Below are 12,183 nucleotides of genomic sequence, written 5' to 3'. Positions count from 1 at the left end.
CTCATCAGTCACATGTCTGCTCTGCTGCTCGCTGATTCTCTATCTGTCAGTGCAGCTCGTGCTTCGATGCTCGTTTGTTGTCGTCGCAGCTTGACAGTCGACATGTTTGTGTAAAACTGCAGATTTGTACGTGTAGACCGGAAAAAATATGTTTTTATTATTTACAAAAACAGACAGGAAATAGGTTTTGTATTGAGACTGAGCAATAACAAAAAAATTCCATGCATCTTTTTATGGAGATTCAGATGGAACAGTCAGCAGGAAGTCTACGCTTATTCTGCAGGAACAATGAATGTATAAGAGACGTCCAGCTCAATATGGTGGAAGGTTGTTGTTGTTGGTTTTGTTTTTGGACTTTTCATTTTTACTCAAAAACATGAGCTTACTCTTGGAGAAGTTTGTCCTAATAGCAGTGTTGAACAAGTTACTGCAAATTAGAAACGAGTTACAGTTACGTCTTTCAAATACTAATTGATTGTAAATTCTTTACAAAGGAAGGAAAAAGTAACGTTTGTGTTGTAAGAGTTGTTGCCCACCAGGTCAGGTGATCAATGATCATAAACAGTAGGTCTATCATTGCAATAATTACGTTATTTAATTTGAAAAAGTAATTAGTTACATTACCTGTTGCTGCAAAAAGTAGTGGAATTACATGAATGTACTATTTAGAAATGCATTATTCGTAACACTGCTTTGTACAAATAGAGTTCAGTTGACCTTCGTGACGTCACCCACAGGTTTCTAAAGAACGGGTTTTGAGCTCAGAGCGGGCTGGTCTGCAGTCGCCATCTTGGCCGAAACTGGTTAACTCAAAAAATATGACAAAAATTAAAATGACCCACCAACAAACCAACCAACCAACCAACCAAAAGACCAACTAAATGACCGGCCATCCAACCAACCAACCAACCAAACTACTAGTCGACCAACCAACCAAATGACCAACTGACTGACCGGCCATCCAACCAACCAACCAACCAAACTACTAGTCGACCAACCTACCAAACAACCAACTGACTGACCGGCCATCCAACCAACCAACCAACCAAACTACTAGTCGACCAACCAACAAAACGACCAACCAACCAAATGACCAACTGACTGACCGGCCATCCAACCAACCAAACTACTAGTCGACCAACCAGCAAAACGACCAACTGACTGACCGGCCAACCAACCAACCAACCAACCAACCAACCAAACGACCAACTGACTGACCAGCCATCCAACCAACCAACCAAACTACTAGTTGACCAACCAATGTAACGACCAACCAAAAAAAGCAAAATCTTAAACTCCTGGGTCACCCCCCCAAAAACTACACTAAACAAAACAAAACAAAAAAGAAAGAAAGAAAGAAAGAAAGAAAGAAAGAAAGAAAGAAAGAAAGAAAATACAAAAAATGGGCAATACCCAAAGAAACAATATTTCATGAAGAAGGAGCGGCCATTTTACCTATATCTTTTTTTTTTCAAAGCTTTATTTCAAGTTGTAACAACAACAACAACAACATTTCAGCCTTTCCAGCCCACATTCGCTACAACAGCAACAATAAAGTTACAATTATGACAGCACAACAAAGGTTAAGTAAAAGAGAAAAAAAAGAAAAACAAAAAAAACATTTTACCTATATCTCAATCAATGCAAGCTTTGATGTAGGCTACTGGCAAAAAAGGGTGACCAGCATAGACTGTAAAAGAGGTGTAAGTTTTCTTTTACTTTTAGGTATAGCCTAATTTAACTTTAACATGTCATATTAGACCAGTTCACAATTTTAAAACTCATTGTGACCCTTGGGCTAAAAAATTTGCCCACCCCTGAATTAACACCTCAGTCTGTGGAGATTTACCTTCTCCTGCAGTGCGCCCCTTGCGGCCAGTCGGAGAAGCGCCGTGCTGTATTTACAGGCCGCAGTGACGCCTCCGCCTCCATAGAGGATCTGTGCCGGGGCTGGGGGAGGAAAGGGAGGGGTCGGAAACCGAGAGCGTGTCCTGCTGCATGACTCACGAGTGCAGGGAAGAAGTAAAACTAGTGAGCGAGACTCTCACAGACGCAGTTTTTTTGGACGCGCAGGGAGCGGAGTCACAGGGAGTTTAAGTTACAAACTCCGAGAGAGAGAGAGAGGGAGAGAGTGCGTTAGATTCCTCCACCTCAGCAGAAACCACCGGGGTTAAAAGTTTAATTACAATCAGACAGAGGGTTGTGAGAGACAGAGAGACAGAGAGAGAGACGCCCAGCTGCGCCCAGGTAAGACTGAGTCCAGCTGTGATGAACAATGTCTGGCTGTTTGTTGGGTGTTGGGAGAGTTGTTCACCTCGGTGTGTGAAACATGCGGCTCAAGCGGTGTGTGTGTATGTGTGTGTGTGGGTTTCCTCAAAGGTCAAAGGAAGCTGTTTACTCTTAGACTCTGACAAACAGCTGAGAAATGAAACATGCGGTAACAATGGAGGGAGGGAGGGGGGAGGAAGATGTGTCAACCAGCTGTTTTCCATTGAAAATTAAACATCTGGGTTAAAGTGACATGATTGAGAAACTGCACCCACTCTCACTGTCGAGTACACTCTCTCTTGTTGTTGTTATTCACATTGATTGTTCATTATTAAATCTGCAGTTTATTGTCTGGACTGATCAATAACTGAAAGAATCTTTTTGTTTTAAAAAAAAAAGAGGGAGGTGCTAAATATTTCCCACAATCCAATTCAAACTTGTTTTAATGAACCAAAACTCAAAGATGTTCAGTGTCACACGTGACAAAGAAAAGCATCAAAATGTCAATAGGAACTGAGAGTTTTTGACATTTTAACCTGGAAAGCAAAATAAAAAACAAATAAATGACCTATTACAATGTTTATATTTGATCAAATAACTTTTAAAAACCTTGTGTTAGTTTTAATAAATCTCTATTTCTTACAGGTCTGCGTTGAATTTAAAAGCAGCCATGAACAGTAAGTGCACATTTATTTATTCAATATATATGTGTATGTTTATTTTTATGACTTCCCCAGACTCCTTCATCAACTGTCCTGTTAGTTAGTTAGTTAGTTAATTAATTAAACTAGAACATTATCATTTGTTTTGAATTACTAGTGCTGTGCTCATTTGAATATATTTTTAAATACAGTTTGTTGTTTTAATCAAACCACCTCACAGACACCTCGGAGTCGGTTAGATGAGATAAGATGAGCTGTGTGAAGAGAATTTGCATCAGAGCAGCAGCAGGATACAGATGAGTAGAGGAGGGAGAGGAGGGACATTAATATACATAATTGCAGGTGGATCATCACTCACTGTTAACACGAGGCATGATATGATCAGAAGTGGTTGCAGCCGGTTTTTGTAAAGACATATTTCACATATATTAGTCAATATATGTTATTGGTGTTGTTGCGTTTACAGTCTGACGACGACAACAACAATAACAGGAAGTAAAATAAAACCACAGTCTCTGTGGTTTAAATACGTGGGCGATGTTGCTGCCGCAGTCGGGTGTCGTACACTTCCTGTCTCCCACCACCTCCGCTGTGTCTCCAGGGGGACTGAGCCTTGACCTCTGACCTCTGACCCGTTCACTCAGCCTCTCTTCCTGTGTGGTGTTGAGATGCTGCAGTGTGAGTCGTCTCCTCCGCTGACGAAGAACTTATTTTAAAAGGCCGTTAATAATGATGATAATGATGATGATAGTTTGGAGCAGGAAGAAGCTGATGATGATGATGATGATGATGATGATTATGGCTGATAACCCACAAAAAAAGTAAACGTACGGTCCAGACTCAACATGTGACACATTGTAAACACAACATCCTTTTTTTATTCTTAGTCGTTCCCTCATAATAAAGGAGGCGGTTTATTTAGTGTTTAGTTTAGCAAGAACCGATCCCTGGTTAGATATGAGTTAAATATACAATAGATAGATAGATAGATAGATAGATAGATAGATAGATAGATAGATAGATAGATAGATAGATAGATAGTAGTATCTTTCTATTTTTTATGTTATGAATTTCTGTATTATCTTCTTACTTTGAAGACCACTGCTGATTTTTTGGTGTTTTTTGGGGTTTTTTTTACATAGAGGAGGTATTTTCATAACCCTCCTGCACAATGTTTAATTTCACTATTTTCATTGTTTATGCAGGTTATATGTGCAAAAAACAATAGATAGATAGATAGATAGATAGATAGATAGATAGATAGATAGATAGATAGATAGATAGATGGATAAACTTTATTAATCCTGGAGGGAAATTGAAATGTCATAGCAGCCGCAGAAACATCTAAACAAAAACTGGATAAGAAGAGCAGTGCAAAAATAAAGAATATAGAAATATAAGTATAAAAAGGACACAACAACTGTAAACATTAACACTAATTTGATAATAAAGAAGATGAAGCCTGACTGGGCGAGACTGGAAGAGGGTGAAGAGTCATTGACCTCGATCAGAGGCGGTGACTATTGTTTTAAAAAGTCCTATTTGCGCAGAGTAATCATCTATCTCTCTAGTGGGTTAATGATGTTTATCTAAAGTCTCCACCCTGAAATTCACAGGTGTGTGTGTGTGTGTGTGTTGTCGTGGGTGAATGAATCCGTCACCACCTCTTTGACTGTTGTTTATTCAGAGTCAGTTGAACGGACACCAGCTGTCAAAGTCCTGTTTTGTCTCCGACACTCACACTTATCAGCTGCATCAGTGAAGCAGCCAATGACAGTGAAGTTCCTGGAGCGACAGTTTTTGATGAGCTCTGGATTAGAGGACAAACAGGAAGTGGACCAGTGGACCTGACACACACACACACACACACACACACACACACACACACACACACACACACACACACACACCAACCTCTGTTACCGTGGTGATCTCTCTTTCCTCTAATGCTGAATCCACTGAAGAAGTCTAGTTTAGTTTAGTTTAAAGGGATACTTCACCCAAAAGGGCGATAATTCACCAATTTTCTCCTCACAGTCATGCCAAGGAAGGGTTTGGAGAACTTTGCTCCTGTGAGATACGACCGCAGGTAGCTGAACTTATCCGTCTTCGTCAGACTGGGATTTCCATGCACAGCCGTCTCAAACTGTCCCCAAAAATGCTCCCAGAGGCTAATATCCCCTAAAGCAACAATAGGTTAAAAAAAGGGGGAAATTTACTTAAAATCAGGTGCAGAGTGTTTCTATCGCACATGGAACAAAATATTTCTTATAAATGTTCTTGTTTGCCCTTGGAACCGTGAGTCCAGGATGTTTCTGTAGAGATGGCTAATATCCCCTGTGTATTTCTCAATCACAAGTTTGGGCAATTTCACGTTTTGATGCTTAACGTGTACTTCAGAAGATGTCACAGAGCTTGCATCTCCTTGCGCTCTCCTGATCACTCGCTTTATTTTTGTTTTTCGCTTAGTTATGTGTTCCTTATATTCCAAGGATCTTGAAACTTTCTCCTCCAAGTCCTCCGTCTTTGTCTCCTCTTCGATTTCTTCATCAAATTTATCTAACCATTCTTCTTTTAATAGCAACTGTTCCAAGAACTCCTCAAGTAAATCAGGATCCGGTGATTCCTTACTGAGTTCATCGTCAACCTTACTTATTATCCTGGTTGTAGACGCACTGACTGTGGTTCTTTTCTTTTTCAGTCGATCAGCCATTGTTCTTTTCTTTCTTCTTTATTGTCATGCATCTAAGACTTTTCATCTCTTCTTACCCCCTCTTCCCGGGTTTCGGCACCAAAATGTTGCATAACAAAATTCAACTTCTCAATGAAGAACGACAGACAGATAGTTCCATTGCTTTTGCTTTTTTTTACTTGCCTTTCACACACAAAGACAAACATGAATGACAAACATTTGTAAACTTAGCCAGAGAGAGATTTGCTGCGAGATGTTCGTTCGTCGTTGTAAACCACTGGATGTATGATGTAAACAAGGAAGAACATCTCGCAGCAAATCTCGTGCAGCCACTGGGAGCTACTGCTACAACAAGGATAAAAACAGAGATAAAATCCATTTTTTCCGAACAACTTTTTCATGTGGCGGCTTCAGGACACTTGGGTCAGTACAGACAAGCAGTATGGAGGTATCTGGATGTTTCATAGTGTGTGTTGTGGACGATTCAAAAGTGAACTCTATCTGCCGCCATTATATGAAAACCCGTTGCCAGCCGGACCCCCCCCTGGAACTCCTAAAGCAACAATAGGTTAAAAAAAGGGGGAAATTTACTTAAAATCAGGTGCAGAGTGTTTCTATCGCACATGGAACAAAATATTTCTTATAAATGTTCTTGTTTGCCCTTGGGACCGTGAGTCCAGGATGTTTCTGTAGAGATGGCTGCCTCGCTGCTGTGTGCAGGTGGATGGTGACCAGGAGACGTCAGGAGGTCAGAGCCACCGGCCTGGAGCCGTGTGTGGTTCTGTTAGCGGGGATCTGGTTTCTTTAGCACCGGCTCTGTTCTGGACTTTTTCTCAAAATAGCTGGAGCAGAGAGTCCTGGAGCTGGTGCTGTCGCCTGGTTTTTAGTTTTCTCCTCAGTTGGTCTGCTGTTATGTTTCATTCATATGCTCATTTCATTTATTCGTTTATTTGTGAATGAATGAATGACTTTTATTATTGTGTCATGCATACTTCTGTATGCCCAGAAAACAAACCAGGACCAGAGCACATCATCAACACATCAAGGAAATAAGAAAACAAACAGGGGTTCAAACCATTATCCGAAAAAAGAAAAAGAAAGCAATGCCAGGGTTCAAGGGAAATCATAAACTAATTAAACAAATGTTCCTGTCTTCTTTTCCAGGCTTTAGAAATAAAACCAGCAGTCTCAAACACACTGAAATTAAACAACCAGCTTATCATTTCCAAAATATTTCAGGGTTTTGTCCACAGATTTCATGTAATAATACCTCCCTCAAATCATCATACGTTGTGCAATATAAAAGGAAACAAGACTCACTTTCTACTTCATCTAACTCACACATTTCACATATTCTATTCTCTGGAATATTTTTAAAACGACCGACCTCAGTGGCCAGAGGAAGAATACCAGATCTCAGCTGTTCAACTAAAGATCTTTGACTTCTCTGTAAATGTGATGTAACATATAATTCAGGGCCAAAGTTAGATTTAATCTGCGTATATGTCCTTTAATTTTGGTTTTAATAGAACATTTTCAAACCATTTATCTTCAAATTTCAGCGAACATTACAACACAAATTGTAACGGGACTCACTCTGCAACATACAAAAATAATTTGTTGTAAACATGCCAGATTCGGCTCAAGAGCTAATTTCCATCTCGTCGTCCAGGGAGTGAGGAAGTGCACAGGAAACGTGAGTGTGGGGTAGATATCGGGGTCAACGGGGGCCCAGCAGCAGGGTTTTACCCCCCTCCCTCTCTCTCTCAAGGTTTTCCTGAACTTTCCAATCTGGTTTATAGTCTGAAGTTACATTTTAGTTGTTTTCCAGTGAAGTAAATGATTGAGAGGGAGCGGTACTTCATCACAACATCGGATTAATCAGTAGTGAGAATAATAGTGAGCTGCAGCAGCCTCATTAATCATCAGCAAACGGTGTAAAAATAATAATAATAACATCTCTGCTCAGTGTGATGCCTTCAATTGTCTTAATAAATGTGAGAAACTTCAGTTTGCAGTCGTGTAAAATGAGAAGAACAAAAGAATGTTTGGCATTTTGTTTTTTGTTTTTACCTGCGGCTTAATTCTCCGTAAGCTGTCGTTTCTTTTTTGCTGATGATAATACCCGTTTACTTCTGCTTTAGCTGGTTTTAATAGTGTGGTATTGTTACATTTACCCACATCGTCGACGTTGTTGTTGTTCTCTGATTAACTTGCTGCGTCACCGAGGGTTCAGGGAATAAACAGGAGGTTGACAGGTTTGTTTCAGCTCCGGCCCTTTAATAATAATCAGATTATTGTGTCACAACTCTTAATATTCAACTCCTCCTCCTCCTCCTCCTCCTCCTCTTGCAGCAGCAGCAGCTATGCAGTTATACAAGTCTCTCACACACATGCATAGGCCTACATGCTCGGACAGAGATGAACACACACTGTGGGCTGCAGATAAGAGCACAGTGACACGTTTAACCTGCTTTTTTTTTTTGATCTTTCAGGTTCAGATATGGTGCCGTTAACAACAGACTCCACGAGTAAGTAACACTGAACTGAATCCACTCGCTCCTTATTAACCGTAGAGTTGATGCTCTTTTAGTAACACATACTCTTTATTGTGTGTTGTTAATTATTGTTTTTTTCTCTCTCTCAGCATCAGATATGGAGGCTGTGACGTCACATCCCACTCAGGCGGACGTCACCACCATGATTCAGGGTGACTCCTTCACTCCTTCACTCCTACGCTTTTTTTAAGTTATGTTTTCTTAACCCTCCTGTTGTCCTTCTGGGTCAAATCGACCCAATCTGTTCCCTCCCTGCATCCTTCCTTTCTCCCTTTCTCCTTTCCACAATCCTTCCTTCCTTCTTTAACCTAATCTGTTCCTTCCCTCCACTTTTCTTTCCTTCCTTTTTCCCTTCCTTCCTTCCGTCCTTACTTCTTCCTTCTTCTTCTTTCCTCTTTTGATCTAATTGACCCAATCTGTTCCCTCCCTCCATATTTCTTTTTCCTTTCTTTTTCCTTCCTTCTTTCCACAATCCTTCCTTCCTTCCTTCCTTCCTTCCTTCCTTCATCCTTACTTCTCACTTCCTTTTTGACCCAATTGACCCAATCTGTTCATCTATCTTACCTTCCTTTTCCCCTTCCTTCTTTCCTCCCATCTCTTATTGACCCAATCTTCGTCCGTCCTTCTGCTTCCTTCCTTAACCTTATCTGTTCCCTCCCTTCATATTTCTTTCCTTCCTTTTTCCTTCCTTCTTTCCACAATCCTTCCTTCCTTCCTTCCTTCCTTCCTTCCTTCATCCTTACTTCTCACTTCCTTTTTGACCCAATTGACCCAATCTGTTCATCTATCTTACCTTCCTTTTCCCCTTCCTTCTTTCCTCCCATCTCTTACTTTGTCCTTCCTTCCTTCCTTCCCTTCGTCCTTCCTTCCTTCCCTAACCCAGGAGAACAACAGGAGGGTTAAACCCGTCTCCTCCTTGTTACTTGTGAGACACGGGATGGTTTGTTTCCTCTCAGTAGAAAAAGACGCTTGTGACTTTTTACCACTTTATCTCTTTGCTGCCAAACTAACAGACTGGTTTTGTTTTGTTTTTGTTTTTGTTTTGTTCTGTTTTGTTTACTCAGTGGTAACGACAGCCGCCCCCGCCACCGCCGACTCGGCTGTTATTGCAGGTAACTAACTGTTCATTCATGGTTTATGTGTGTCACATTGTGAAGTCTTACAGCATCTTTTTTTTTTTAAAGGTATCATGTGTAGGAATTCCCCCCATCTAGCGGTGCGGTTGCATATCCGAACGTATTCTTGATGTTGCATTCACGTGAAATCGGGCAGACGTCAGACAGACAACAGACGCTGCATGTAACAGGATAAACAAGCGTCTATGTAAACAAGTGGTCCGCCAGCACGAGGCAAAACAATACAGGCGTGACAATATGTTGTCATGGTGATGTCGTATTTTGTTTACCTGACCCACGTTTTACCGTCTTTCTCTCGTCGAGTAAAATGACATCCGGTTGGTTTGCCGACGGCCGTCTGCCTGACTGCACCTGAATGCAACACCAGTGCCTCCGTCCTTCCTCACACTACACAGTGGTGACAGTTTACTTACTTACATACCCACTTATGTATTTGTAACGACTTGTAACAACTCATTCTAAGGTACGAGAAAGCTTTCATTTGTATGCGGGTGTGATTCAACTTCAGTGAAATACGTATTTATGAAAGCAATATTTGATTTTTGCTAATCAAAAGCCAAATAAGTTACATACTGGGGCTTTAAAAACAACATTTTATTCTTTTTTTTCTTTTTTTCTTCCCCTCTAGTGGTTATTGTTCTCATCCTGGTGACAGTAGCTGTTCTGGGCTTCCTGCTTTACCGATACCTCTGCCACAATAAAGGCGACTACAGGACGACAGGCGAGCTGGCTCCAGGCGAAGACCCCGACGAGGAGTTCACCAGCAACCAGGCAGCGAGCGAGAAGAAAGAGTACTTCATCTGAACGTGGTGCACGACTTAAGACAAGAGGAGAAGAAAAGGAAGAAGAGGAAGAGTGTGTGGAGGCCTGAGGGAGACATAGGACTGTGTGTGTGTTTTATTTTCTGTATCCGTGTTTCGCTGCACACCGCTCAGAGGAATACTTTGATTCAGATTTTTTGCCTTAAAGCAACAAATGCACACATGCAGGAAAAGCAAAAAAAACAAAACAAAAACCAAAGATGAAGTTATTACTGTGAGAGTGAAAACTGATGGACGTGGAGCAGGTGACAGACAACAGGTGTGTGTGTGTACACGTGTGTGTGTGTGCACATAAGCAGGGCGAGGCGTGAAACAGGTGGTCGGGATTATTATTTTAAAGCGTCGACAGTCACAGACACAAACTCAGCAGCTCCAAGTTCCACAGTTAATCAGCTCTTCGGTTTTTTTTTCTCTCTCATCAAACTTTGTAACGACATATTCTGCTGCTGCTGAGTGCAGTTACTTTTATATTGATTTGCTTTTAAAGTTATATTAGTGGTTTTCTATGCAGTTATTTGATAAGCTATAGTTTAAAAAAAGAAAAAGTACAGCAAACTTTATTTGTTTGGCCTTTTTTTTTTATGTATAACTCATTTCCAGACATTGTTACTGGTGGCTTCCCTTTTTCAGATAAATATGGAGGCAATAAAACTTGTTTTTGGACTCGTGTCCTTTACAGTGTCACAGCCTGAAGTCGTGTTTCATGTGTTTTTTAATGAGCAGTGTCGCAGTAATCACCAGCTCCATAATGGACGATCAATGCACGGAGATTTTAAATATGAAAAGAAATGAGATTATGTCAATTGGACTAAATGTGTGTGGTTTTAGTTGAAGAGATGTTTCAAGTTTGAGTCGTTTTGGGGGAATTTTTTCCTTCTTTCCCAGAGTCAGAAACTGTTATAAAAACTAACTGGGGACAGACTTTTACAGCAGTATTAGATCATCTTGGCTCAACTGTTCAGTGTCTTTGGGATCAAATAACATACTCAGGATCCCAGAGGCACCGGGAAGTGAAGTCAAGTAAAGTAAAGGTGACGGCTTTGTCCAACATTTTGTTGTCCGAGGGGGAAACCCACAGTCCGGGAATCATGAAACCCCCTGTTTTTAGCCTCACTACGATGAATCTGTTAAGAAGACACGCCTAAATATCACATCCAATAAAATAAAGTCCCACACAACAGCAGTGCAGCTCTACAGCTCAACCGTTATGTGCAGAAGGTTGAATCTGTCATCCGGGGCCTTTGTTTTTTTTTTATTTTACAGCTTAGGCCCCTCAACCTGAGACATTAACAGTCTAAAGGTGAAGTTTCTGACCCCGGGTTTCGGCTTCAGGCCCAAATTTGGATATTATGGCCTCAGGGGAAGTTTGAATCGGATTAAAGGGGAACTATGCAAGTCCAGTCTCTTTTCCTCTCGGCTGTGTGCATTTGTTTTTAACGAGTCGAGAAGAAATAAATACATAGAGCAGTGGATAACATTATATCATCTACCATGTTACAATGTGTATATTTGTGTAGTCTTATCTGTCATAAACAAGGGAGCTCTGATCTTACAAGGTTGGTTTTCAGCCAAGAGACGCTAGGTGGAAGGCAGAGACCCTCCACTCTCCCAAGTCATTGATTTAACCAGCACTATTACTATTACTCTGAGGCTGTTTGTTTAATTAAGGTAAACATGTAGTTGTTTTGGGTTGATGATGAGGTAAAGTTGGAATGGTTCTTCAGAAAAGAAGTCTTTACTATAGCTACTTTCATAAAAAGTGCCTGGACACTAAGAAAAAGTAAATTCCATGAGATTTTTGTTTGTTGTCTAAATATGAAATGTGTCTTGTAAGCCCTTATAGGCTGTGGGCACCTTAATTGGTGCATGACACTTACATAAATATAAATTCATTCATTCGTAGCATAGGTAAGGTAAAAGCATAGTAGCATAGTTCCTCTTTCAGGCAGTAATTCTTGAGTAAATGGCCAAAAAGGGCCCGGCTGAGCGAAAAAACCCCAGGTCATTGAGAAATGGCTAAAATGGATCTGCCCCAAACACTAATAA

At 40.7% G+C, this 12,183-nt stretch overlaps 1 protein-coding gene across 1 annotated transcript; it reads left to right on the top strand.

The window, feature by feature from the left end:
• Positions 1-1,976: 1,976 nt before the first annotated feature.
• Positions 1,977-10,818, top strand: LOC146985023 (uncharacterized). The gene is made up of 6 exons (XM_085782753.1): positions 1,977-2,247; positions 2,914-2,945; positions 8,118-8,153; positions 8,270-8,332; positions 9,245-9,292; positions 9,945-10,818. Exons 2-6 carry the CDS (start codon positions 2,939-2,941, stop codon positions 10,118-10,120), a joined length of 330 nt encoding a protein of 109 aa, XP_085638879.1. The 5' UTR covers positions 1,977-2,247; positions 2,914-2,938; the 3' UTR covers positions 10,121-10,818.
• Positions 10,819-12,183: the final 1,365 nt, after the last annotated feature.

Source organism: Trachurus japonicus, chromosome 7 (genome assembly GCF_045865225.1).
Source record: "Trachurus japonicus isolate A0001 chromosome 7, Traja_1.0".
Classification (NCBI taxonomy): domain Eukaryota; kingdom Metazoa; phylum Chordata; class Actinopteri; order Carangiformes; family Carangidae; genus Trachurus; species Trachurus japonicus.
This window is presented reverse-complemented; position numbering and strand designations above follow the sequence as displayed.

Excerpts from the sequence above, each read along its gene's own strand:
- LOC146985023 (XM_085782753.1), top strand. Across the intron at positions 8,333-9,244 it reads CGTCACCACCATGATTCAGG|TGGTAACGACAGCCGCCCCC; the intron begins GTGACTCCTTCA and ends TTGTTTACTCAG. Across the intron at positions 9,293-9,944 it reads CGACTCGGCTGTTATTGCAG|TGGTTATTGTTCTCATCCTG; the intron begins GTAACTAACTGT and ends CTTCCCCTCTAG.